The following is a 26567-nucleotide window of genomic DNA, read 5'->3' as shown; positions in this document are numbered from 1 at the left end:
GTCCCCTTCTCCTTGTGCCTTCAGGGTCTTTTCCAGGGAGTCTTCTCTTCTCATGAGATGGCCAAAGTATTGGAGCCTCAGCTTCAGGATCTGTCCTTCCAGTGAGCACACAGGGCTGATTTCCTTAAGAATGGATACGTTTGATCTTCTTGCAGTCCATGGGACTCTCAAGAGTCTCCTCCAGCACCATAATTCAAAAGCATCAATTGTTCGGCGATCAGCCTTCTTTATGGTCCAGCTCTCACTTCCATAGCAGAGATACAAGAGAACAAAGGACTGAGCAGGCACAAGGAAAACTCCTGCTGGGCCCTGATCTAACATCTGAATGTGGGGAAGGTCCCAGGCACACACTGGTTTGTTACCTGATCTCCAGCAAAAAGAAATAAATGTGATGGCAAGTCCAACCATCCTTTCCCATGTTGTGGCAGATCAATCAGCTGCTTCACACCTCAAACTCGACTACAGGTCATCAAGGCCGCCCCCGCCCCCAAAAAACATGCCTACTGAAAATGTCATAAAGGCACAAATGTCAATTCTTTAACAAAAACCAAGGGTAGACACTGAGGTCCAAATTGCTTGCACTTTATGGAGCTTTTATACTAGCAACTGACAAGAGCAACCATCAGAGTGAATTGTATTGTGGAATTTTAACACTCTTGTTCAACCAAGACTTGACAGCCACTTGGGCTGAATGAAGATCAGTTTTAATTATCCACAACACCCTTTTGATATTCTGCAGTTCTGGCATATGTTGTGGCCTTGTATGTATTTTACTAAATGTTTCATATTCTTTTCTGTCAACTACCTTGGGAAATCTTTGTGCGGTCCAAAAGAGGCAAGGGCTTTCCCCATGAGTTCCAGCGTGAAAGAGCTGTGTGCATAACAAATGGAGCAGAGCTTTGAAACATGCAAACCAGCTGCAAACTCCAAGTACTATGTATAAGACTTGTGTGCAATCAGTGCTTTGAGGGAGACAAGCAGCTGCACACCCCACCACTCTCAGTTGCTACCAGAAATACAGAACATCTGGAAGCTAGGAGGTTTAAAAGCTGTTAACAGCATTTCAGAGAAACCAAGAAATGCCCTTTTCCGAAAGCACTCAAAAGGTAATAGTTATTAACAGCTGACAAGCAGGGGTTAAGTTTGGCTGTGAGCATCTGGAGCAGGCACACACAGCAGAAGACACAAGCATCAGTCGCACTCGAGAGAAGTCCCTTTCACAGTGTATTAGTGACTAATGGAATGGCTGAAGAGGACATAAGAAAAATAGTTTTCCCTTTCCCTGCTATCATCTTTGGGATAATATTTTAAACCTTTGTGGATGTGAAAGACATGCACACCGCCCATTTCCAATCCTAAAATATAATATAATGGAAACAGATTATACAGATAATCTAACAGATGTAAACTATTTATTGAATATTTGCCACCAATATCGTTAAATACATCATCTTGCAGTTTTTTTGTTTGTTTTTTTGCTTTCAAGTTAAAATGTCAGAAACAGAACACCAAATATTTACAATTCTTATAAGGAATGTTACATAATGACACATTAAGGCGTAAATTCTTTTGGCTTATAATTCTGAAAAGAATGATAATAGCAAAAAAGTGATGCAAAATCTTCATCGTGAGATTATGATTAAGCTACAATGTTTTTACAAAAATATGGTGTAAGATGGCAATAAATCCCATTCAAAATCCTGCAATAGGTCCCTTCAACTGGGACTGATAATTTATACAGTCAAAACTTTAAAGTTTACATATAAAGGTATCCTATCCACCATTGAAAAGTACAGCTCTCAACATATACAGGGTTTTTTTTCAGGCCACAGTTTTGAAGGTCTGGAGTATTAAGTTGGTTTGATGAATTAGTCGGTTGGCACTTATGAACACATTTATTGCCCTGTTGTAAGAAAGAAAACACATTTCAGTAGCAGAATGGAGACCTGAAGCCATCAGATAGAATACATTTCAAAAGTTATTCAAGTGGAATGGCACTAGTGTCGATTTCAATGCTGCTTATTTTTCAGCACTTACAACTCCAAGCAAGAACGCTGATCAATTGATCATTCAGTGCTAGAGAGGAGGAGCACCTGGACTGATAACGTGAACTAATTAGGTTGTTTGTTTGTTTGAAGTGCCCAGCAATTATAGTTTCTCTCCCCACAGATTTCTCTTCAACCAACTGAATGAATGACATGCAAAAATACTTCATTTGCACAAAACATTCCACATATTAGCAAACCTCTCACCTCCAATTCTGAAATAAGGAACTCATTCACACATTCTTGCATAATAATAATAATAATAATTTATTTATACCCCGCCCATCTGGCTGGGCTTCCCCAGCCACTCTGGGCAGCTTCCAAAAAAATATTAAAATACTGTGATACATCAAACATTAAAAGCTTCCCTAAACAGATCCCTTCAATAAAGGACACAATGAGGAACACATCTTTCTTATTACCAGTGTGAGCAAAGAAAGTAAGGTGGTCTTACCCATCTTAAATCCTGTTGCAAAGTTGACACATTTATGCTTCATTTTAGTTTCTTAAAAGTGTAACTTCTAAAGCATTATTAAGCTACTTTTTCAGATGTTTAAAGTGATGTACCTCATTTAAAAAACCCATGATAAAATAATGAAGAGAATTATAAGAACAGTCCAAAATACACTGAGCAACTAACACCTCAATTCTGTACTGACGAATAAGTCCCTTTGCGGTAAATGTCTTCATTTATTTCATTAATCTATATACTGCTCAGCAATGTAAAAGTAGCTGAATACAGTTTGTTTGTTTGTTTGTTTGTTTGTTTGTTTGTTTGTTTGTTTGTTTTATTTTTTGAAGTTGAGACAAGTTGAAAGCTTAAATCAGAATTCTGTTAAAATACCTGCTTGTGGGGGGGGGGAGACTTCAAAAAGTATTACAAGTTCAACACAGAGGGGAACCATCTGAGCGCAAATGGAAGAGTGCTCCATAAAATTGTGCACACAATACTGAACACACAGTTCCTGGTGGATACAAGTCATGCTTCTGAGCCATGGCGGACCACTAAGAGTGACTCTCCTACCCAAAACTTCAGTTATTGGCTAGGGAAATAATAAATCAGGTGGTCCTTGAGACATCCTGGATCCAACTTGTTAAAGGCCTTGTAAATTAATGCAAGAGCATTGAACCTGGCCCAGTAGCGTATATGAGAATACATGGGCCTTATTCCTAGGTAAGTAGATATAAGATTGCAGCCCAAATCAACCAATCACAGCTCTTGTGGAAAAACACAAAAAGGGGCTGCTCTTCATCTCTAGAGGCAAGTCATTCAAAGGTCGTGCGGCCAAGGCAGTAAAAGCCTTAATTTTTCACTATCACCACTCTTGCAAAAACTGCTTGATTAGCCAACCACAACTATTATATGGGGCAATAAAAGAGTAGGTGGTTTGTAGGCAACAAAGGGCCTTATAGGTAGAACACTGAATTGGGCCTGGAAACAGTAAATAGCACAAAATTGGCTCAGTGTACTAATCCTGTGATGTTAGAAGGTGAGCAGAAGAATTCTACTTTGACACTTCCATGCCATCTTCAAGGGAAGCCCTATGTAAGAGCCATGGGAGCATTGTACACAATTATATTCCCCCCACCAACCAGTGTTACACACATTGGCCAGGATTCAAATAATTACTTTTGGCGGCACCCAAATGCTGGCACATTGTCAGGGATGTTGTTAACTTTTTTCAAAAGCAGAGAACCCCACAAGCAGCAAACGTGGAAATAGAAATTTGGTAAGACCATAGCAGTAAAATCCAATGACCTACATACACTTGCAACCCCAGACAACTCAGCTTTTATGCTAAGTAAAGCTAGAATGAATTAACAGGTAGTGAAGGCCATCAAACTCAAATGTGAGTGTTGCTTGGTGAGTAAAAGTGACTTTTTTTTTGCTTCATCCTCAGCTAAATCAATTTCACTTCTTGTTTGCAAATTATACCCAGTCACAGCATATGTTAGTTTCACTCTTACTAACTAATGAATTCCTGGGCTGCCCAGTGTTTAACAAACCGGAATAATACCATACAGTAGTATAAACTTTAAATAAACTGAGCACTGTACAATGCCAAAGACTGGAGGAGTTTGTGTATATCAGCATTGTCCATTTAACTCCAACTACTATGAACCAGGTCAAGGAACAGATGGATTCTTTTCCTCCTCACTACCGAGAGCTAAAATCGCTGTTTGATAACTTCCATCACTGGCTGCTGTAGCTAGTATTGTCGCACATGCTTCCCCTCATGTGCAGTACACCGCTAAGGAGCAGTGAAAATGCATGCACTCTTGCAATGGCATACGTTAGTTAAGTTCCAACTGCAAGAAGGAACTGATCAGTTGGGAAAGTGTGGCACAAAGACCAGACCACGTGCCTATGTAGTTCAGCATGCTGTTTCCCACAGTGGCCAACTCTCAGAGTCCTCTTGTCCTCTCCCAAAGTTGTTCCTTAGCCACTGGTACTCAAGATACATAATGTCCTGGACAAAGCATAAAGGCCAGAGACATCCTTCTACCATTTGCTCCCAGTATGTGTTCCTTTGGGATGTATCACTTCTATAGTTGGATACTCCTTTTCAGCTATCCTGGCTTATAAGGAAAGATCTCTAGAAGGTCACAACTTCCATAATCTCCGAACATCAGCCATGCTGGCTGAGTCTGATGGGAGTTGGAGTCCAACAACCTCTGGAGGACCAGTTTCCTCATCCCCATTCCTCATCCTCATTTTAATGTATGATGCTGTACTGTTTTTAATATTCAGTTGGAAGCCGCCCAGAGTGGCTGGGGAAACCCAGCCAGATGGGCAGGGTATAAATAAATAATAATAATCCCTAAAATGGCCATTAACTTGACCTTTTATGATAACTACTTTTAGGAGACTTCCCATTCCTTATTCCTCCTCCCCAAACAATCTGTCACAGCAGCATTAAATGTGTTAATTTTAGTTGGGGAATGCTGGACAGTGTTGGAAGAGCAGAAGAAAACATGCTTGGATGATTTTTCCTGTTTTGAATCCATCAGGTTTGCAGCCATCTCAATATAAGCCAACAAAAGTTTCAGTATTTTAAAAAAATCCCTGATTCCCAAGAAAAGTTAATGTTAAGACAGAAAACATGGCAATCTCTATAGTAACAGGCCAATCTATTTTCGAACACTTGTTGAAGTGTGTTAGCAGAAAGTGAAGAAGTGCTTAAGACACTAGTCAGTGCAAACAATACTCATTGCTGTTACAAAATATTTTAAATAAATATTTAGAAAGAAAGATGACAGGCAAGACATAACAAATTCACCAATTCAAAAAACGAAAAGAAAAAAACTCCCAAGCATACTTACTTTCCATCTTTAAAATAGGTTTTCAAAGTGTCGCTGAAACTTTTAGAGTATTTTACAAACTCTTTCTTTTGGTGCTCAAGTGCCTGAAATATACATATGCAAAGAGTCATTCAATCAAAGCCTCAACCTTCATAAACCATTTTTATTAGCCACTGGACACTGATTAAAAAGATAAACAGAAGAAAATAAGCATAAGTGCTGTGATAGCAAAATTCTGTGTAAGAAATGAAACGACTAACAGCACTTCTGTAAATGCATCTGGGAATGTTTGTTTACAGCAACAAAATTCATACAGAGCATATTAGAAAATTATACCAAGCCTTAAATGTAGCCACTGCAGACAAAAAATCCACAAATACTAAAAATCAGGCAGTAGGAAAAACTAGTAGCTTAGTGACAGAAGATTGGTTTTCATTCTGTTTGCTTCTTCCTCTGCAAGTTTATTTGTCTTAACTGCCAGTGGTTGTTGAAATGATTTACAATTCCCACCATCCAAGCATTATAAACTGCGGATCCTTTAATATTTATAGTTAATATGTTTATATTTCTGACAAGCCAACATAGCAGAATTTAATTCACATACCCTCCGGTTCTGGTATTGATATTTCTTGAAGACATTATTTACTGTGTCAAGAAGTTCCTTTATTGCACTGGCGATGTCCCTATTTGGCAATGAAAAGATAATTGCAACATCTTTTAAAATTAGACTAACTCAATGCAGAATTTTAATCACTTCCAAAATTATGTCTGACATGTATTTCTAAAGGATTTGCTGCCTTACAGAATGAGTTTTAGATATGGCACAGCAAGAGTGAACACCAAGAACTAATTAGATTATATAGCATTTCAAAGTCCAAATTAGGTTTAATGCAAGCCTTCCTATGTGGAAAGGTAGCATCTGCTGGATTTAGAGCTCCACACAATAGTGTTACACAGCAGGAGCTCTGGACTATCTTCAGAATGATACCCTCCCTTCAGAGGAACTCTGAATATATACTATGAATAAAATGAACAGATATGAAAAAGTGACCCATGATTCACCTTAAACTATTTTGTGAGCACTGATCTCATGAATTGAGGCTGTTATCTTGTCCTACCTAAGTCTCTAGGCATTTAAATAAAGTTAAACCACCTGGAAGAAAACTGTCACAGCAAGTATCATTGAAAGCAATTTGATGGCAGTAGCCCCTCTCAGAATTAATGGATACAATTTCATCTTGTTCTAACTTGGCAGAATTTAAGGTCACTCTACAACAAGACTAAACAGCCTTGCACTGGGGCTAATAGAGGGCAGGAGAGAGAAAAGACAGTTAACACTATGATCTGTGGACAACTCTCAGATTTTCACAATTACAACCAAAGCCACAGAATCCTCCCCAAAGTCACATGTGAAATTAAAATCATAGCCTGAGAAGGGTTCAGACAAGCATCTACACCCAAGCCAGCAAGTGTGACATTAAGATGTTTGGAGTAACTGAGCATATTCAGGTCTACTTCAGCTTCCTTGCAGATCATCTTCAAAAATGCCTATCAAACTGCCACGTTAAACCCAAAAGCACAAAAGAGTTGCGATTATAATTTGACAACTGAAGCCGGGTAGCAGGTCTTCTATGTGTACTACTGCACAACTGGGATACACTTTCCCATTTTTTAGGTTTGGGATTCTGCGGGCAGCAAGCTGTTCAATAACCCCCCTAAAATTAGTTATGTCACACCAATCATGCTTGCAGCTGGTGACTTCAGCATAAGGAAGAGATTGTGGGAAAGTTGGGTTAAGAGGATGAACCTTAATGGGAGCTGGAGGGATTAATTAAGATTTGTGGAAGTGCTTTCTCTCTGATCCTAACAAATGCTTCTCAAGGGGAGAAGTATTTTAAATGTATGGGGAGAGTGGGGCTTAACTACTTCAAATATTCTTGAATAAGGAGTGCAACTGGGACAAGAAAATATGTGCTCTCAGTCTACCTGCTACAGCACCATGCACATGATTTTTTGCACATTTTTTCTGCCTATCTGGGAGCTCTCCCTAGGTATGCAGAACCCCCTCCTACTCAATCTGCAGAGAGCTCAATTTTGCTGCCCTGTCGATAGGCAAAGTGCCTTTAGCTTAACTATTCAAAGGAATCATGGATCAACTTATACAGAAGTTAATTACACCAAATGAGTCTCAAAACTAATTTGAAGCTTTTTTAAAAAAAATTGGCTCCAATCAAATGACTGAGATGAACATGCAAGCTTAACTCTCTCATGGATTGTGGCCTTTTACTTTCTCATCACTGCAATGCAGAAAGTGTTTTAAACTTATAGTCATAAACATAGGAGCGTTTTTAAATATGCCATGTCACAGGGCACATCTAAATTGAGAGGCCATGCAAGCTCTGGACCAGTGCCTAGATGAGAGGGCCAAATTGTCTCTAAATTCTGGCAAGAGAGACATTTTGGTCAGTGACCTGCATTTGATGGGGTTTTACTCCCCTTGAAAAAAAAAGGTTTGTAGTCTGGGGATGCTCCTGGATCCACCTTTATTCTATAGGCTGACTAGGACTGCCTTTTACTGGCTGATAAAGGAAATTATGATCATTCTGGACCACGATTGCTTGAACACTGTCACCCATGTGCTGGTAACCTCCAGGCTGGATGTCTACAATATGCTCTATGTGGGGCTGCCTTTAAAGTTGGCCCAAAAGCCGCAGGTGGTACAAAATGTGGCAGGTCAACGGCTCACTGGGGCAGGAGATTGCCGACACATTATCCTGCAGTAAATAACTGCATTGGCTGTCACTTGGCTACCAGGCTAACTTCGAGGCACTGGTTTTAACATATCAAACCCAATACAGCTTGGACCAGGATACCTGAAATATTTCATCAATCACTGTGCTCTGCAGAAACCATCTTATTCAGAGTTCTGACACCTACCCTTTGGAATAGGGTTTAAATATTATGTTGTGTTTTCAGTGCCTACTGAAGACCTTCCTCTTCCCAGCAGCCTTTTAAGTAGAGATCTTTCCCAGTTTTTCATCTGCACTGGAACTGTTTCTGAGATGTTTTATTATCACTTGTTGTTTGCCACTGTGGGCTCTTTTGGGAGGAAGGGCAGAATATAAACTGATTAAATAAATAAAAACAGCTGCACATATGGGTCTTGGCACCACTGGAAGTCAGTTGCTTCTAGTGCCCATCATAGCTACTCTTTAGGTAGACACTGTGACAGCCTCTTTACCCTAAAGACTTTAACAACTTTTTTAAAAACTTGGTAAAGCTATAATGCAAACTGGCACATGGTTCCCTTAAGGTTAGAGGAAGCCCATTTTTTAAAAAATCTAATGGAATGCTTAAAGTACTATTATAAGTTAAGAGTTTATCACGGCAAACTGGGCAAAATTGGCATTGCTGTCCAATGCCAAGTAACAGATGCTGGTTAAGCTGCTGTAGCCACTATTAGCACTGAAGCGGTTAAAGTCTATCCACAGCTTGAACAGCAGACAGAAAGAAAATTTAATTTTGAAGCAAAAATTCACAAGCACCGTACACTAAAATGATAAAAACCATAATTTAAAAACACTACATGCTACACTACATATAAACTGTAAGCAAAAAATACAAAGGGGGGGGGGGGAGAGACCAGCATAAAAGATAGGTTTAAGGAAGGTCTTCTGCTTGGATCAGCAAACTAGTTTAGACAGGAGCACTTACTTGATTGTCTGAAGAAACCTCACTCTGTCATTGATTTCATCTGGAATCTTACTGAGAATCTGTTTAAGTGCTCGTGCCTTTTCATTTAAATCTTGGAATTCTGGCTCTGGCCTCTCAATCATATACTCTGGAGGGGGTGAGAGAGAAAAATAAATTGGTTACTTACTGCAATAAGATTAGTTTTCTTTTTCAGTGGGGATTTGAGCCTGAGTCTCCCCAAAAACCACACCAGTACCAAATGCACAATGCACATGGTGGGCAAGAACTGAACTATGAACCCACCCGGTTTTCCATCTTCAGTGTAAGACAATGTAGGTAACTAAAGTCCTAAGACATGTGCCTGACTGCCTGAAGGATGCTTGAGGGACATGCCAAAGCAGGATAAGCAAATGGTGCTCTAGGTGTATGAGGGGTATTTCAGAGCCAGTAAACAAAACAAAGTCCTGGATTTGCATTCAAACTGCACTTCTGTTGAACTCACAATTATTTTTCATCTCTTAAAAAAAATAAAAAACATATTTCATGATAAGAGTAGTATCAATCAGCACAATCACAGAAGTTTAGCAGAAATACCTTCTACGTCGTCAGCTGCCATGCGCAGGAGAGACTCAGTAAAGTTAACTTCAACACTTTTTTTCTCCAAAATTTTTATGATGATATCTTGTGTGAGACCTGGATTTTCCTTCTCAGCCTGCATTTCAAATAAGTTTTATTTATTTAGTACACCAACAGTCAATTTGCACGCAGCAAAAGATATCCAAGAATCACTACAGGTTCTAAATTCAAAATTATGTTTTTAAAAGCTAACCAAGCAGCACTGCATCATAATAAACATCCAGTTCTGCACCACCATTTTCTCCTTGAAAGGAAGACCTATATTTCTTGGACTGCATCAACATTTTTCATTTGTAACTTTGCCCAGTAAGCCATTTCATTTATTTCTGTGCAACATTTATTTCTATGCACTATAACAACCTTTCTTCTTTTTAACCCAACTGAAATTAAGGGACAGACTTATTTACATGATTACATTTAAGTCCCTACAACATTATAGGCTGCACAGAATTAGGTACGTTCAACTTATCTTCATAGCTCTTATCTTCAGATATACCAGAATAACTTTTTCAACAGCTAGCAATGTGCATATCTTGTAACAGTAACAGGAGATAATGAACTCCATGGAGGGTAAAAAGGAGCTGCAAAACCTCACATTTCCTACATCCCATGTCTTACACTTTCCTCAGAGTGCTTTTACAGTATTGATTTTTTAGCTTTTTACAGAGGATATAACATGAAGTAGTAACAGTCAACCACCACAGTAATGACTATACAAACTATGAAGTAAGATTGACACTTTCTGCTCCAAACACCTGTGCCCAAATTCCTCTAAATTATAAACAAGGAAATCTGCACTCCCACTTCACATGCTTGTTTCTCAGAACAGAATCTAAAGGTAAACTCCAAATCCCAGGCCAGAGACAGGCTACCCTAGGCCACAAATACTGTATTGATCTTCTGTCCCTCCCTAACCCAGTCCACCAGGCTAAAGGAATGGGACACCATCTCCTGCATCACCAAAGGAGGACCACTAAGGAGACATAACCAAGTGCCCTTTCCCCTTTTACATTGGGAGGCCCCGCCAGGTCAAAAGCCAAAGGCTGAATGAATTTGTTGGCTTTAGTGATGTGCAAAATCAGGGGCGATTCACACCCCGGCCAGTACCTCTTTAATCTTCTACCCTCGGGCAGGAGATATGGAAGTATAATCAGTCGTACCAACAGGCTAAAAACAGTTTCTATCAGTGGGCTGTTAGGCTGCTGAATGGAAAGTAATATAGTACAACTGACTTTCGGGGTTGGTGTGTTGTGCGACAAGCACACAGAGTGCAATGAGACTGAGTGTTTGTGGGGGGTGGGAAGGCTTGGTTAATTTTATTGTACACAGGTTGTACATTGATAATAAACATCATCATCATCATCATCATCATTATTATTATTATTGAAATGTGCTTGTGAAGTAGCTCTCATACAAGCCAAACTGCAGCATGCAAGTCACTGCTTCCTGAACCAGCAGCCCCCCACCCCCACGATAGATGGAGATGCCCAAAGGACCTCTGTAGCATTAGCTTAACAGAAAGATGCCTGCCCAACCATAAAGGAAGATTCCAAAAGCTCCCCAGACAGACATTGCTCATCTACTCTTATGGGCCACAATCCAGAGAACCAGATTGCTAATTCTGTCTGCTCAGTGTGTCTTTTGATATTGTTTGCCTTTAAACAGTGGCCTCCCATGTTGCATGGCAAGCCTTTCAAGAAATTAAGGGGACTTTCAAAAGCAATTTGCAATTCAGCATGGCAGAAAAGGGCACGTGTTTGAAGGGGGAAATATCTAAGTGCCAACTGGGTTTGTGAAATCTTTTGAGGGCAAATGCTGAAGCTTCTCGATTCATGTTCCCGATGTCAAACATAAAACCTTCCTCATTGAAGCATAAGAATATAGCTTCTTTTCCTACTGGATGAATTTTCTTAAAGCATTTCAGAGTGTCAACAAAGCCCCATAATCAGCTGCTTCCTAAACTAAAGTTAGCTAGTTAACAAGAGTGCTTTGCATCTTTTGCTTAAAGATACAATTTTCCCAGGTACACACTTGAGTCTTTTAAGTTGCCAAAATTTCTTCTTGAACCAAGGGCACACAAAAAGGAGTATAGTACTTTCAAAGCAAATTCTACTAATGCCATATTAAGAAGTATTTTAGTTCCTTGTCCCTGGAAACCAAGCATTTCAGAAGCCGTAATATCTCTACCAAAAACAAAAAAATGTTGAGAGTGAAGTTGCTTAAGCTGGTGCAGTTATGCTCCGGTAATTCATGCCCGCTTAGTGACAGAAGGCAGAAGAAAAAGCACTGAGCTTACATGCTGTCAAAGTTAAGCTGTGCTCCTAGACAAGAAATGGGACAATCTGAACATAAACCATACAATTTGGTAGTATTTTTTTGATAGGGCCAGAAATTTAACCATAACTTCTTATCCATAAATAAAGCCCACTTCTACTAGAAGAAAAAATGTGCAACTGATTTACAAAGAGTGCAATTGTGCTCATTCAAAATACAAGGTTGTAAGTAACAAGCTAAAAGCTTGTGGCAAAAGAGCACTGCTGATTAAAGTTTACAATACTGATTAACAAATAATTTTGATATGAAGTGTTTAACTATGACTATATTCCATTTTACGCATTTGTTAGAGGCATGATTGGTTTTCACATAACAAAATATAAATAATTTTATTTGAGACACTTGCAGTTCTTTTAAATAGTGGCCAAGGTCGCAGCACCCAGAATATAAAGCCATGCTTTCGAATTTCTTTGGTTCAAGAAGCAACTGTCCCAGGAACTAGCATGAGTGGAAAAACTCATTGGACTTCCCACCATGCTCTTTGTGCTCTAGCCCAAGGAAGAAAACAGATACCAAGGGATAATCACAGCTGCATTTCTAGGCTCTCTAAGAAACACAGCCCAATGAATGCCATAGCAGTCTTTCCAAAGGGTGGGAAGCAAAGCTGAGCTAATTCCAACTCACTTCTCAGACCTCAAAACCAAAGCCAACAACAGGGTTAGCACTGCATGGCTATCTCTGCTGTATCTCCTTTAAAGTAGTGTGACAGGGAACCCTTTTAAGCCTTTTGCGACCAGGGAAACAGTACAGTAAATGACAGGAAGAGGAGAGAGCATGAATGGGACCAGGTTTGAAATGGAAGACTGGCATATCAAGCTCAGAGAAAAGGAGCAGAATCTCCTTAAATGTCTGCAAATCTGGAATACATCACCAATGCCATAGGGCATAGGCATTTAACTTATGAAGTTAGACCAAGTCAGGGTATCTAGCCCAATACTTCTACTCTAGAAGATCTTCAATGTCTCTGCAAAGGTCATTCACAATTGCTACCAAAGATACCAGAATTTAACTAGGACCGTTAGCATGCAAAGCAGATGCTTCACATCCGAGCTATAGCCAAACAGCAGATAGCTTTCTGCCTGTCTCAACCAGATGCATGCTCATTAGTGCAGGAAATGGGAATTTGTTTGGGGTCCCTAGGGAGAAGAAAAGTAATGGATCAGGACAGAACAAGACCAGTAGCTAAATCCGGTATGCAGTTAATCCAATTTTTACATTGCTGTATGAAGCTCATGTACAAATACACACAGTGTTAATTATTCTTACCTTAATAAAAGCTGCTCTCAGTGTCTGAGCTGCAGATAGATTTACTCGTTCTAGCTGCAAGGTGGAGTTAAAAGTAAATTGTTACACTCATATAAAACATGCAAAACAAAAAACACTTTGCCTTATGAAACTCCACTTCCAAATTTTCTGTCAACTTACTTAAGCTGATTCTATGTTTAAGAGTAGCAGACACCACCTCTCAGCTCAAAATTAAGGGTTCACACAGCCACTTATAAGCATAAAATTAGATAGCATGGTGATTTTTTGCTCTCTATATTCACATGGCAAAATGGTTGTGAATGGAGCAAAGACCTGAAAATTACTGGTTATCTGGTAGAATTTGACAGCTGGTGGAGAACCATTTCCACAAAGGCCAAGGTTTTGACTAACATACAGCCAGGGGTGGTGCAGTGATGCATTGCAACAATCCATTCATAGGACAGACAAAAAAGGACTCCTAAAGATTTACAGTTGTGTTTAACAGACTCAAGGGTGACAACTGGAACACAGCTTATTATAGACAGACATAATGAGATGCTTATACTTCCAAGGAGTGTGTAATAATTGCAAAGATAATTTAATATTTATATATGTTTTTCTTAAATGCACACCAGAGAAGGGCTGTTCCCTTGAATACTTAAACAAAAGTTCCAGCTTCCTGGATCAGCAAATATTTCTGGATTTTACCATTTTAAAACAGGTCAATTCTGTGAAACTGCAGAAACATAGTACAAGACTTTCTGCCATCTCTGTGGCTGCCTAAAACCTGGATACTAATTAAAACCAAGTGAGTTTACATTTCAGAAACTTGCATATGCTGAGAAGTATCTTGAGAGCATATAAGTCCTGAAAAGAATGCCAGAACTAAGAAACAAACTGGGGCCAAAAAAGTTAAGGTTATAGATATTGATTTCATGGAAATAAGCCAAGCCAAAGAAAGATAGAAAGCAGGACTCATTACTGCAGTTTGTAAAGACTTGGTAGAAAATGTTAGCTTACCAAGTATAAACAGTATGTTAGGGTATCCTCTAACCTCCTGCTTCCCAAACACTGTAATACATAGAAAATCAACTAGAAGGCATGTTACCTCATTAAAGACAGGATACATAACAGCATAGAGAGGCATGGAAACCATAGAAGTGGTCTCTGCTTCATTCTTCATCTCTTCCATTGTCATCCTCATTCAAAGACCCACTCTTGAAGAAAATGGCTATCAAAGCAATGGACTTCTCATTCAATGAAGCGTTTCTTCTTTCTTCTAGTTGTATCAGAATGCTTAGAGCACTTTAAAAAACTACCCTGGAAGGAAGAGAGAGAAGAGGCTTCATTATGATCAGTATCACTTTTCAGACAAGAAGTACTACCAAAAATGTAATGCAGTAGATTCAGTACTGCCCCAATAAGCTCTGTTCCCTTCTAATCAAAGTTCAAATGTGCTGCAGGTTAGCTGGTGATCTGTACGCAATTAATGCAGTTCTTGAGGATTTATCACAAGTTCTCATTTCAGCTACTTTCTTGAAAAGAGCAATGAAAATGAGAAATGATGTCTTTAAAATGCTAAAGGTCAATACTATTTTTACAATTTATACAGCAAGTGTTCATCAGCGCTAGTAATGTTAGTCATACATCCAACAGTGACTTGCTTGGAAAGTGATCGAACACACCCCAAATAGCAAGTAGCATGTAAGCTGTATGTATGCCAGCATAATGTCATCTGCAAAGGCAATAGCCGATGGTCTATTTAACAGATTTACTGTATAAGTATGACTATGCTGTAATAAGTTTAAAATGTACAAAAAGCTACACAAACCTCTATGCTTAGGTTGCTTTAAAACAAACAAAAGTCTCAAGCTCTGTTTTCATAAGGGTGTGCCAACAACTGTTAGCTCAATGGAAAATAATGGTTCATGAAACCAAATCTGGTTTGAGATCCTCCACCCTACCCTGCCCAGCCCAGCCCAGAGAACAGTGGACCTGAATTTCAAGTATTGGTAAGGAATTACTCCTATTTCACGGAGGATATGAAAAACTATGCTGGAAAAGCATTAACCAAGTGTATGCCTAAAAATTTGATCTTAACAATTAAGTATGCCAACTCTGACACATCTGAAATATTTTTTCATCCTAATGAGAAGTTTGTGGAGGACATATACTGTATTTTTTGCACCATAACACTCATTTTTTTCCTCCGAGAAAGTAAGGGGAAATGTCTGTGCGTGTTATGGAGGGAATGCCTACGGGTGGCATGCCTACGGATTTTCCTCCTCTAAAAACTACGTGCGTGTTATGGTCGGGTGCGTGTTATAGAGCGAAAAATACGGTATGTTTCAAAATATCTATTAAATGGGATTTTAATAATATGACAGGTAAAATTAATCTAGTCCATTGGGCTTCAACCAGTGACCCAGGCAACACAAGCGGGTTGCCTTCAACCCAAAGTGAGTCACAAAGCAACACAATCTCTTTTTTAGGTTACTGTATTTTTTGCACCATAACACTCACTTTTTTCCTCCTAGAAAGTAAGGGGAAATGTCTGTGCGTGTTATGGAGGAAATGCCTACGGGTGGCATGCCTACAGATTTTCCTCCTCTAAAAACTACGTGCGTGTTATGGTTGGGTGCGTGTTATAGAGCGAAAAATACGGTATATGTTAAACTGATAAGAGAAAAAGCAAGGAAGAATCATAGAATTGTAGAGTTGGAAGGGACTCTGAGGATCATTTAGTCCAACCACTGTTCAAAATCGCGTTGGCAACTGACACCTCCAGCTGGCTGGCCCCTCCAGCTTTTTTAAGCAGGTAAGCAGAAGAGCTTATTTATTGCATTTATATCCCACCCTTTTCTCCATGGACTACAGTATATGCTTTCGTCCCCATCTCAGTTAATACCTACAATGTCCCTGTGAGGTAGGCCAAGAGACTGTGACTGAACCAAGGTCTCCCGGTGAGTTTTATGACTTGAGTGGGGATTTGAACCCTGATCTTCCAGGTCCTAGTTTGACATTCTAATCACTATACCACACTGGCTTCCTAGAATACTGCTATGGGAGAGCTATATAAATTAAGTAAGTAAATAAATATGGGTAAAGCAAACCTGGAATATTTTCCTTTAAGCTTGAATCTGTTTTATTCTGGATTGATGTTTTAATGTGCTGTAAACTGCTTTGAGATTTTTTTGTTTAAAATATAAAGCCATATAGAAATGAGTAATAATGATAATAATTCCCACAGCAAAACGAAAGGCACCTAAACAATCCATTGTAGCAACTGTAAGCTAGGTTTAAGATGCCATTTGGCAATTGGATTATACATGTTGTAACACCGACTCCAACCCCCTGCATTGGAGGAATATGCAGCTGTCCTGTATGGGTACTGAACTTGCAACCTTGGTGTTATCAGCATCACACTCTAATCAACTGAGCTATAAAGTGGTACAGTGGAAACTGTGAGCAAAGGAGATGGAAAGTAAGGGGGAATGAAGGGAGAAAGGGCAAAAGAAAGATTCAAAGTTTCCTAGATTTCAGGATGGACTAAAGGAGAGTGCCGAGTCTGAAAAGGTTGGAAATTACTGCTCCAGTTTCTACCAAATCACTTTATGATCCTGTCTCATACAAAAGCTAACCTCCATTATCCATGCATTGCCTCAGTCAAGAGCTCCTCTCTTATTTCCTTCACCTTTAAGTATAAAAAACTCATTTTGAGGTTATTGTTAGCTGCACAGCCTCTAGAATGTCAGGTTCATCTAATAAGGTATCGAACAAGTACATTCACTCACCCAAGCATGAGTAAATGGGTAGGAAAATGGGGGAGGGGGGAGAGAGAGAGTTTAAAGTGATGCACATTGGACCAAAAATATTTCACATATATGCTCATGGGGTTTAATGGCCAGCAACAAGTCCTTGGAGTCACAGTGGATAACTCAGTGAATATGTTAATCCAATGTACAGAAGCTGTGAAAAAGACAGATTCCATTATAGGGATCATTAGGAAAGGAATTGAAAACAAAATTGCAAATATCACAATGCCAATTTACAAATCTATGGAGGGATCACACTTGATGTAATACGCAGAGTTCTGGTTACCTCATCTCAAAAAGGCAATTGTAAAGATGGAAAAGGCTCAGAAAAAGACAAGCAAAATGATCAAAGGGATGGAACAACCTCTATGAGGAAAGGGGCTTTTAGTTTAAGGGGGAAAGTGAGTAAGCGGTGATATGGTAGCAGCGCATGAAATTATGCATGGTTCAAATAAAGTGGACAGAGCAAAGTTTTTCATCCTCTCTCATAACACTAGACCTCAGGGACATCCAATGAAGCTGAACACTGGAAGATTCAGGACAGACAACAGAAAGTACCGTATTTTTTGCACCATAACACTCACTTTTTTCCTCCTAAAAAGTAAGGGGAAATGTCTGTGTGTGTTATGGAGGGAATGCCTACGGGTGGCATGCCTACGGATTTTCCTCCTCTAAAAACTACGTGCGTGTTATGGTTGGGTGCGTGTTATAGAGTGAAAAATACGGTACTTCTTCACACAGCACATAGCCAGATGGGAGGGGTATAAATAAGAAAATAATAATAATAATAATAATAATAATTATAATTACAGTTACAACTCTGGAGTTTTCACCCACAAGTAGTAGTGATGGTCGCCAACTTGGATGGCTTTAAAAGAGGATTAGACAAATTAATGTAGGTTAAGCCTATCAAGGGCTACTAGCTACAATGTTCTACATCCACTGTCAAAGCAGCATGCCAGTTGCTGTGAATCACAAGTGGGGATTGTTCTACTCTGCTTCTGCTTGTCTGCTTCCCACAGGGATCAGCTTAACTACTTTGAGAGCAGGATGCAGGACTAGATGGACCACTTGCAGGCTCTTCTTATGAGGATAACCAACTCCACAAGTACTGCCTGCAAGGCTGGTTTTATCCAACCTCACGCTGAATTCAGCATTTCCCTAGCAAAGAGAGGTTAAGTTTTGAAGAAGGAAGATGACATCTGTCTAGCTACACTGCAGTAAATTTACTGGTTTACAGACAAAAAGCTTAGGGGAAGCTACAGCAAGGCAATTAACCTTGACCAATTTTCTAATGTATATTCTCTCAGCATGCAAGCCAAATAGAAAAGCAAATAGAAGCTGGCAGCTGTGTATTTGGCCAAAGTACAAACATACTGCCAAGCCAAGTTGGCGTACACTATTTCTACACTTAGCTTTTTACAGAAATTAACACTCATGCTTCAGAAGAGACTGCAGCCTCCAGTCAGGATTTCTGAAAATAGCTGAAACTGGATTTCAAAAGAACATTTTGGGCTGATGAAATGTACACCATCTTCTGCTCCCAATAAACTCTCAAGTGCCACAAAGTGCAATTACATAGATATGCACCAACATATAACAAACCTGTGTTTTTTCACCCCAATGGTAAAAGCAGTTAACACACTGCTGTAATGCACTTCAAATACCTGATAGCCAGTAGTGCACAGAGCTAGTAATAATAACAAATACAGGTACTGGGCATCATCATCAGCCAATATTTAGGCATCTTGGCATAGGAAGAGCCTGGATTTTTTCCAGGACCAAACAGAAACATTAGCAACACATAAGCATATGAGAGCCCAAATTAATTTGTCTGACTTCTGTATTGAATTCAAATTTCAGGTATGCTTTCAGAGCTGAAACCATTTCATACTGAGAGCACCAGACAAAATTATGAGCCAGTGTGAGTCTTGAACAGAGCTAAATTTTCAGTTCTCAAGTACCAGCATCAAAAATCTAGGTGTGTAGGATTTTATCAGATCCCAAATTTTGAAGGGGAATATAATTAAATTAGATGAAGAATGAAATACTTCCCTGCTGGTTTGTTCTATCTGTTGGGGAGATACAGCAGTGCTTGGAGAGGACAGAAACAGGACTCTTAAAGGAAACTAACAATTATCCTAAATAGAAACTTACATACAATTGTCCAAAAATAATCTAACTTTTACGATTTGCATACAATGCTCTGTTTATACTCTTACTTCTACAAGTGTTCAATTCATGGCAACTTCTTCAGTGCATACACAGTCATGAGTACCATAATAGTCAGCATTTCTCTACGTAATTATTTTGACCTAGTTTACCTTGATATGCCACAGGGGAAACTGCTATTAAGAACTACCTGCTCTTAATGAAGTCTATGAGAAGATTTTCATTCCAGAAGAGAGCCTGTTCTCTAAGTCTCCGGAGAAGAAAGCACTAGCTTGAAATTTCAGTCCCACAGTTACTAACACCTTTCTTTGAGCTCTTTATGGAGTTACCTGCTTTTTAAAAAAGTTAACTCTTATTATTTTATCTTATCATGATGACTAATGACTTACCAAACCCAGGGCAGGTACTGCCAAACCAAATCAGATCACAAGGCAGTTTACCACTTCTAATAGTAGCTCATTACAGCTGCTTAAGGGGGAAATGAGATGCGGGTGGCGCTGTGGGTAAAACCTCAGTGCCTAGGACTTGCCGATCGCATGGTCGGTGGTTTGAATCCACGCGACGGGGTGCGCTCCTGTCGTTCGGTCCCAGCGCCTGCCAACCTAGCAGTTCGAAAGCACCCCCGGGTGCAAGTAGATAAATAGGGACCGCTTACCAGCGGGAAGGTAAACAGCGTTCCGTGAGCTGCGCTGGCTCGCCAGATGCAGCTTGTCACGCTGGTCACGTGACCCGGAAGTGTCTGCGGACAGTGCTGGCTCCCAGCCTCTAGAGTGAGATGAGCGCACAACCCTAGAGTCTGTCAAGACTGGCCCGTACAGGCAGGGGTACCTTTAAGGAGGAAATGGGGCCCGTCAACCTGGGAAGGTAGCTTATCTGGAAGAAGAAAAACTCTGATCCTAAAGCTCTGCTGACTTGCGGCTATACTCATGCGTGAGGAAAAACCTGTACTTGCTGCCTTTCAGGACACCTTTGAGAGAAGAAAAGGCTAAGGAGTAAACCCTATACAAATCTGGAGTGGAGTCCCTAAGATGGTTGGGAGGAGTCCTGTACTCTTTCCTTCTGGCAACTCCTGCAGCCAAGCTGGTGCCAAATGTTTTGCTCTGCTTTCCTTTGGAACACATCAGTGAAGCACCAGGTGAAAATGTTCATCTTTAACCAGGCATTTGGTTGATTGTCATCCAATGCCCTTTTAAAAATGTGGGGGGGGGGGGCTTGTTTGTTTTTATTTTGATTATGTATTCTGTTTTTATATTGTGATTTAATCCTGTGAACTGCCCTCCAGATGCAGGGCGAAATATAAATTATAATATAAAAATAATCTGGGCAGCCCAGGACCTCCAACCACATTGCCCAGGCCTGCACCCTGGGGAGGTCACTGGGTGCTGCTAATGCAGCAAAAACAATGCAGGAGGCAGCACATACGAGTTATCTGTCTCTGTAGCCACAGCAGGAGCTGCAATTTTCCAGCTGCATGGTTTAAGCCCTGAAGTAGCAGTCCATTGCCCAAGACAGATGGATGCCAACAACAGTTGCTTAGGAGGTGGTGGCAGAAATGTTTTCAGCACCATTTAGACATCAGTAAGTAACCTTCACCCATTCTTCTGTGCTTATCTATAAAACTATTTAGTGTTTTTTGGGAGAGAAGTGCTGGCCAAACATCATGAATTTAACAGAATGGCCCTCCATATTTGATTTTTAAGCACAATCCAGGATGTCCGTGTTGACCTTTACAGTGCTAGACTCACTTACCAGGGAAGATGGCTGCCTAGCTGCTGCAGAACCCTATCTGCTAATGATGTGCTACAGTCTGTGGCAAGAACAAGAAGTTTACACGGAGAACAACATTATCATTACTGTCACTTAATTCTACAACTTCCTACCCTTGGAGTCTGTCAAAGTTTAAGAACATTTCAGCAGTGATACAAAAACAGCAAACTGTTTAAGTGTCTGATGGTCTGAAATAAGCATGTTTATTTAAAGGCTAACACTTTTCTCTCTCAAAGTACTAGTAAGCTGCCATGGTTTAGAAACAAGCCACAATACATTTTGAAGGAAAATAGCTTTTCTAACCAATTTTTGCTTCTGCAAGTACATCACTTATTTGCTTACCCATTGTTTGAAAATTCTATATAAATATAACAGATTAGTTGCTATTATTAGATTAGATTTCAATTAAAAAACGAATAAATAGGTCTAGGGTTTTCATTAAGGGCAGTTCCAAATGCCAGGTTTCCTGGTGCACAAACACAGAGCTCTTCTTCATTTGTTATGAAGAATCCAGGCACCTTTCTTCAATGTTTTTTTCTTTATGAAAAATTTTCACAGGGGACAATCATATGGCAAGTTCCATCAGGAAAGGCAGCTTAGGATGCAATGGATCTGTTTCAGCTAGTGTTACCGTATTTTTCGTCCCATAGGACGCACCTAGGTTTTTTTGGGGGGGGGGAATAAAGGAAATTTTTTCCCCTTTATTTCCCCCCCCCCCAAAAAACCAAGTCGGGGAAACCGAACCAGGTCGAGGAACAGCGGGATGGCGGCGCTGCGCCTCCTTGCTGTCCCCCGAGCTTGTGGGGCTGGCCGATGTCTTTTCGGCGCATGGGGCGCTCTGCTTCAGGGCTAGGGAGCCCTGCGGGGAACTCCCACAGGGCTGCCTAGGCTGCGGATGTGTTCCCGAAGCGCCGGGCGCTCTGCTTTCAGCACGCCCGGCGCTGCGGGAAGCAGGCTGCTATCCGCAGCCTAGACAGCCCTGCGGGAACTCCTGTGTGTTCCTGAAGCTTCCTGAAGCCTGGAGAGTGAGAGGGGTTGGTGCGCACCGACCCCTCTCGCTCTCCAAGCTTCAGTGAAAGCCTGCATTCGCCCCATAGGACGCACCCAGATTTCCCCTTCATTTTTGGAGGGGGAAAAGTGCGTCCTATAGGGCGAAAAATACGGTAAGTCCCCAATCCCAGCTCAGCCAAATATGCACAGGTGTAATTTGTTCTTCCTAACTGAACCAAAGCTATCTGAGCCAAGGCCAGTATAAGTCCTCAAAAGGGGGCATTCCAATGGCGGGACTGGAGCAGGGGAGAATGGATTTAGGCTGGATCATAAGCTCAGTCACATAACCTGGGAACCCAAGACAGAACTCTAATTTAAAGGCTCATTCTCTCCCTCCGCCAAGCTTAGACAGAGCTGCGTCAGCCCCACTGATGACCAGGGTTTGGATTTGGTGTAACTTTCTGCTGGCTTAACTCATACTGGCTTGCTTTCCATCAGTTTCCTGTACATAAGATTGCTCACTGTCACATTGCAATATAAATTTTACCAACTATGTGAACATTTACAAACAAAATTGTGTTTGTATTATTGGGCACTGAACTTTCCAGAGCAGAGACAATATTATTCTGGCACTTGGGGAAATGCCATTCTTTCACCAACTAGTGCAGCTTTTAAAACAGAGCATCCTGCGTATAATGTGGCAGCATAAGGATCACAAGCCACTTCTTGAAACTATCAGTAAAAAGTAATACATTTCATTACTTCTGCTCCTCCACCAGATCTGCACCTATTTTGTGTATCTTTAAAGTTTAATTATAAAAAATAATGAATACTACCAGGAAGACTACCTAAACCTCAAAAAGTATAATTACATGGACATTCTGAATGGTGTGGTGTGGGATTACAATTCATCTGTGACCCTAAAGATGACTAGCAACAGTAGCAGTGTTAGAAACTCAGATACATAAGCTAGGAGCCAAATGGCTTCTTAAACTCGGGTTTCAGTCACCAAAATGGAATGTCTGGTTGCCATTTTTGAGCAAGACACCTCTAAAGTCTTATTTTTCAAATGAAGTACTGATTGTCATTGATTCTCAGTTAAATATCTGGCTAATTCAGATGACAACTTTGAGCTAGGTTGAAAGTTTTGAGAACTTAGAGAAGAAAAGTCACTTGATCCAGGGACAGTCCACATATTGCCCCATTCCAACCTCTTTTTCTTAATGGTGACTGATCCTGCTCAGGCTCCATTGAAAAAGCATTTTTATTCCAGAAATTCATTCCAACTGTGCAGATACAATATAACTGAATGAATTCTACAGGATGTGTTAGTAGTATGAGTGAACATTCCAGATCCAATGATCCCCAGACATGTACTTCCAGATGTAGGACATGTCAGGCACCATCCTGGCACCTAGGCATCTTCACTTGGTCACAAGTGGTCAATTGCCAGGTGCAAAATGTGTCTGGTGCCTGGCTAAATTTGAACACAGATAAGTAATGTTCTAATGGGAAAAGCAACATTTTGCTATTGTTACTTTAAAAAAAAACCCTCAAAAAGAAGGTACGTCAGATGGTAAACAGCTTTGTACCTGGCTATTTCTGTAGTCTTCATTAACTTATAAAAACTGAAAGAACATTCAAATCCATATGAGATGGATCAGTTTCATTTTCTGTTTTTCAGATGCATTATGAGATAAACAGCCCATAAAAGAATCCAGGCAACTCAAAAGATCCAGGAACTGCCACTATCAACTGTATAAACACAAGAGTTTCACATAAATGAGTGTTAAGCCAATAAAAGCTTCAAATGGAATGAGCACCATTACCACACACTAGCTACTGTCATTAGATTAATCTCTCTTTACCATGAAGCAATACATTAAATATCAGCACCTCTTTTTAAGAATCCTACCTCTAGACCTCAAGCCTCACAATTTCAGTATACAGTGGTACCTCTGGGTACGAACGCTTCAGGTTACGAGCTCCGCTAACCCGGAAGTAGCTGCTCCTAGTTGCGAACTTTGCCCCAGGATGCAAACGGAAATTGCGTGCCAGAGGTGCGCACACAGCTGGAGGCCCCATTAGCGAAAGCGCGCCTCAGGATAAGAATGGTTTCAGCTTAAGAATGGACCTCCGGAATGAATTAAGTTCGTAACCAGAGGTACCACTGTTCAGTATTTACTGCCTGGCACTTGTCACCAAACAGCCCTGTTCCCTGGCCATGTTAGAAAAATGGTCTCTAAAATTCTCCAAGTCTCAGGATTCCAAAGCTGCTCAGCCTGGTCACATCAAGATGGAGACACGTATACCCCTCTTGCCTTCTCCAGCTAAAAAATGGGAGCCTTGGTTCAAAAGGCAGAGGACCTATCAATAACAATTTGTCTTTGACAGCAACCTGCATGCTCAGTTCAATGACTCCAAAGCAAACTCTTTAGCTACTGTACTCACTCTTCTTGCCTTCATCCTACCAACACTCACAGTACTTCCAAGCCACATGACAACATAGTATAACCTAATAAACAAAATAACTAAGCTATGCCCAATGACGTGCAGTGGAAATTTTCCAAATTGGAAACATTTTCTGAGTTTTATTTTTCCACAACTTTTTTGTTCATTTCATAAATTCCTTTGTGACAACGAATCATAGAATAGTAGAGTTGGAAGTGACCCCAAGGGTCATCTAGTCTAATCCCCTGCAATTTAGGAATCTCAACTGGATCATACATGACAGAGGGCCATCCAACCTTTGCTTAAAAACCTCCAAGGAAGGAAAGCGAGTGGATTACAACTACATATGCAGTATTAGGCAAACCTGGCCACTTCAAAGTCTTCAGCTTTGTTTACTAAATGTAAGCAAAATAAACATGCAAAGGTAGATCATTCCCTAGGTTATCCCAAAACTTAGCAATAAAGATGGAACATTTTCAATGGAAATTACTCTATGCAAGTTGTCCTAATATGCCAAGGATTCCCCCCCCCAAAAAAAGTACTCCCTCTAACTGCCTGTACCTATTCTATTGCCACCCCCCTCAAGAATCCAACTCCACCCTCTGTTATCCATGCAAGAGAATGCCACAACTGCCTTGGCTATAGCAGAGCAAAGGTCCCACCTAATCCAGCATTCTGTTGGAATCCCCTGAATCCAATGGCCCAAGAGCCCTCTTCATGTGTGGACACACAACAGCAACACCACTCCAGTGAAGTACCGGTCTACTGAAACAGATGAAAGCACCAAAAACATACCTGGGCTACTTCCTGCTACGGGCTGTATAATAATACAAAACTCTTGACCGAGCGCCTATCTATGAAAGCTACTCCTTGCACGCAGAAAACTGAGGACATGTAGGAAATGAGCACCCAACCTTTTCCACGATATGCCAGCTTTCCTCCCCATGCCAGAAAGCATTAATAATAGTAATAATAAAAACATGGCCCACCACATTACCACCTGCAACCTGAAGGGAAACTGTCTCTTTTCTTCTGTTATTTACACAGACCAGGCTTGTCTGGCCTATGCTGCTGCCCTCCTCTTTCGGCAGAGGGAGGAATACATTACTGTCCCCAACCCCCTGCAATATTGTATTATTATTCAGCATAATTACTGGCATAATTTAGACAAAATACCGTCAAAGGGGGGAATTATATTTACTGTATCTATCTGCAAACACACATCCTCCCTTGCTTCAAGAGGCCTAAGGTTTCTCCCCCATGGAGACTGCTTCCTCTTCCCGGTTCTTCCCCCCACCCCACTTCCCTCTCTCCCTCCGACCTTCCCCGCCTACCCTTGATGGGTATTTGCCCCCCCCCCCACCAGCACGAAAGCCACCCTAGCCCCAAATCCCCCCCAACGGGACACGCCATACCTCCCCGCTTCGCAGCGCTGGCACCTGCGCCCCCCGCCCCGTCCCTCGCCTCCCAGGGAGACACACCGGCCTGGCCTCTCCCGGCAATTCTCTTCCGCTTGGGAGACCTCGGGGCGGGGTCGGGGAGAGGCCCTGCCCCTCCGGGGAGAAAGCTGGCTGGGTGGGGGGACCTCTCCTGCTTGGGGTTCCTCCGAGCTGCGCCTGGTGGAGGCAACTAGGCCCCTCGCCGGCTCTAGCCCGGCCACGGGATTCTCCAAGGCCTCTTACGCCTCCGGGGCGGCGTAACCTCTGCGGCGCGGCTAGGCCCCGCGCAAACCTACCAGTGACCCCTGCGGACATTGCCGGCGCTAATGATAAGGGTAATAGGAATGGCTGAGGTGAACGACGACGACAACGGCGGTAAAGGCCGCCGGAGCCGCAGCAGTTAAAGCTCCTTACCTCCCCTCCCTGCCCCACCCGCCCCTCGAAGCCTTTTAGGGCTCCCGAGCGGGCTCCGCCGTCGCTGCTCCCGGAAGTACCAGCCGGAAAGGAAGCGCCCTCCTCTCGCCAGCCGCCGCCGCCGCCGTTACCACACAACCAGGCGTTGTCCGGAACTAGCCGGCGACCGCGCGGGCCCATGGGACCTGTAGTCCGCTTCTCAGAAAGACTACAGCTCCCGAGAAGCATTGCGGGAGGGACGAAGCCAGGCGACGGAGGGGGGA

The 26567-nt window shown here is 41.3% G+C and overlaps 1 protein-coding gene across 3 annotated transcripts; it reads right to left on the bottom strand.

Annotated features, from left to right (window-relative positions):
- Positions 1-1395: 1395 nt before the first annotated feature.
- On the bottom strand, positions 1396-26480 carry PDCD10 (programmed cell death 10). Of its 3 annotated transcripts, none has more exons than XM_082224664.1 (8): positions 26385-26480; positions 14365-14576; positions 13278-13331; positions 9636-9753; positions 9063-9189; positions 5953-6031; positions 5370-5452; positions 1396-1903 (listed from the first exon to the last, which is right to left on the bottom strand). In XM_082224664.1, the coding sequence occupies exons 2-8, from the start codon at positions 14458-14460 to the stop codon at positions 1822-1824; spliced, it is 639 nt and encodes a 212-aa protein (XP_082080790.1). In that variant the 5' UTR covers positions 14461-14576; positions 26385-26480; the 3' UTR covers positions 1396-1821. The 3 variants fall into 3 exon arrangements, with proteins under 3 accessions (XP_082080790.1, XP_082080789.1, XP_082080791.1); XM_082224663.1 differs by lacking the exon at positions 26385-26480 and adding an exon at positions 26187-26300; XM_082224665.1 differs by lacking the exon at positions 26385-26480 and adding an exon at positions 25867-25884.
- Positions 26481-26567: the final 87 nt, after the last annotated feature.

Source organism: Podarcis vaucheri, assembly GCF_965113315.1.
Source record: "Podarcis vaucheri genome assembly, chromosome: 5".
Taxonomy (NCBI): domain Eukaryota; kingdom Metazoa; phylum Chordata; class Lepidosauria; order Squamata; family Lacertidae; genus Podarcis; species Podarcis vaucheri.
This window is presented reverse-complemented; position numbering and strand designations above follow the sequence as displayed.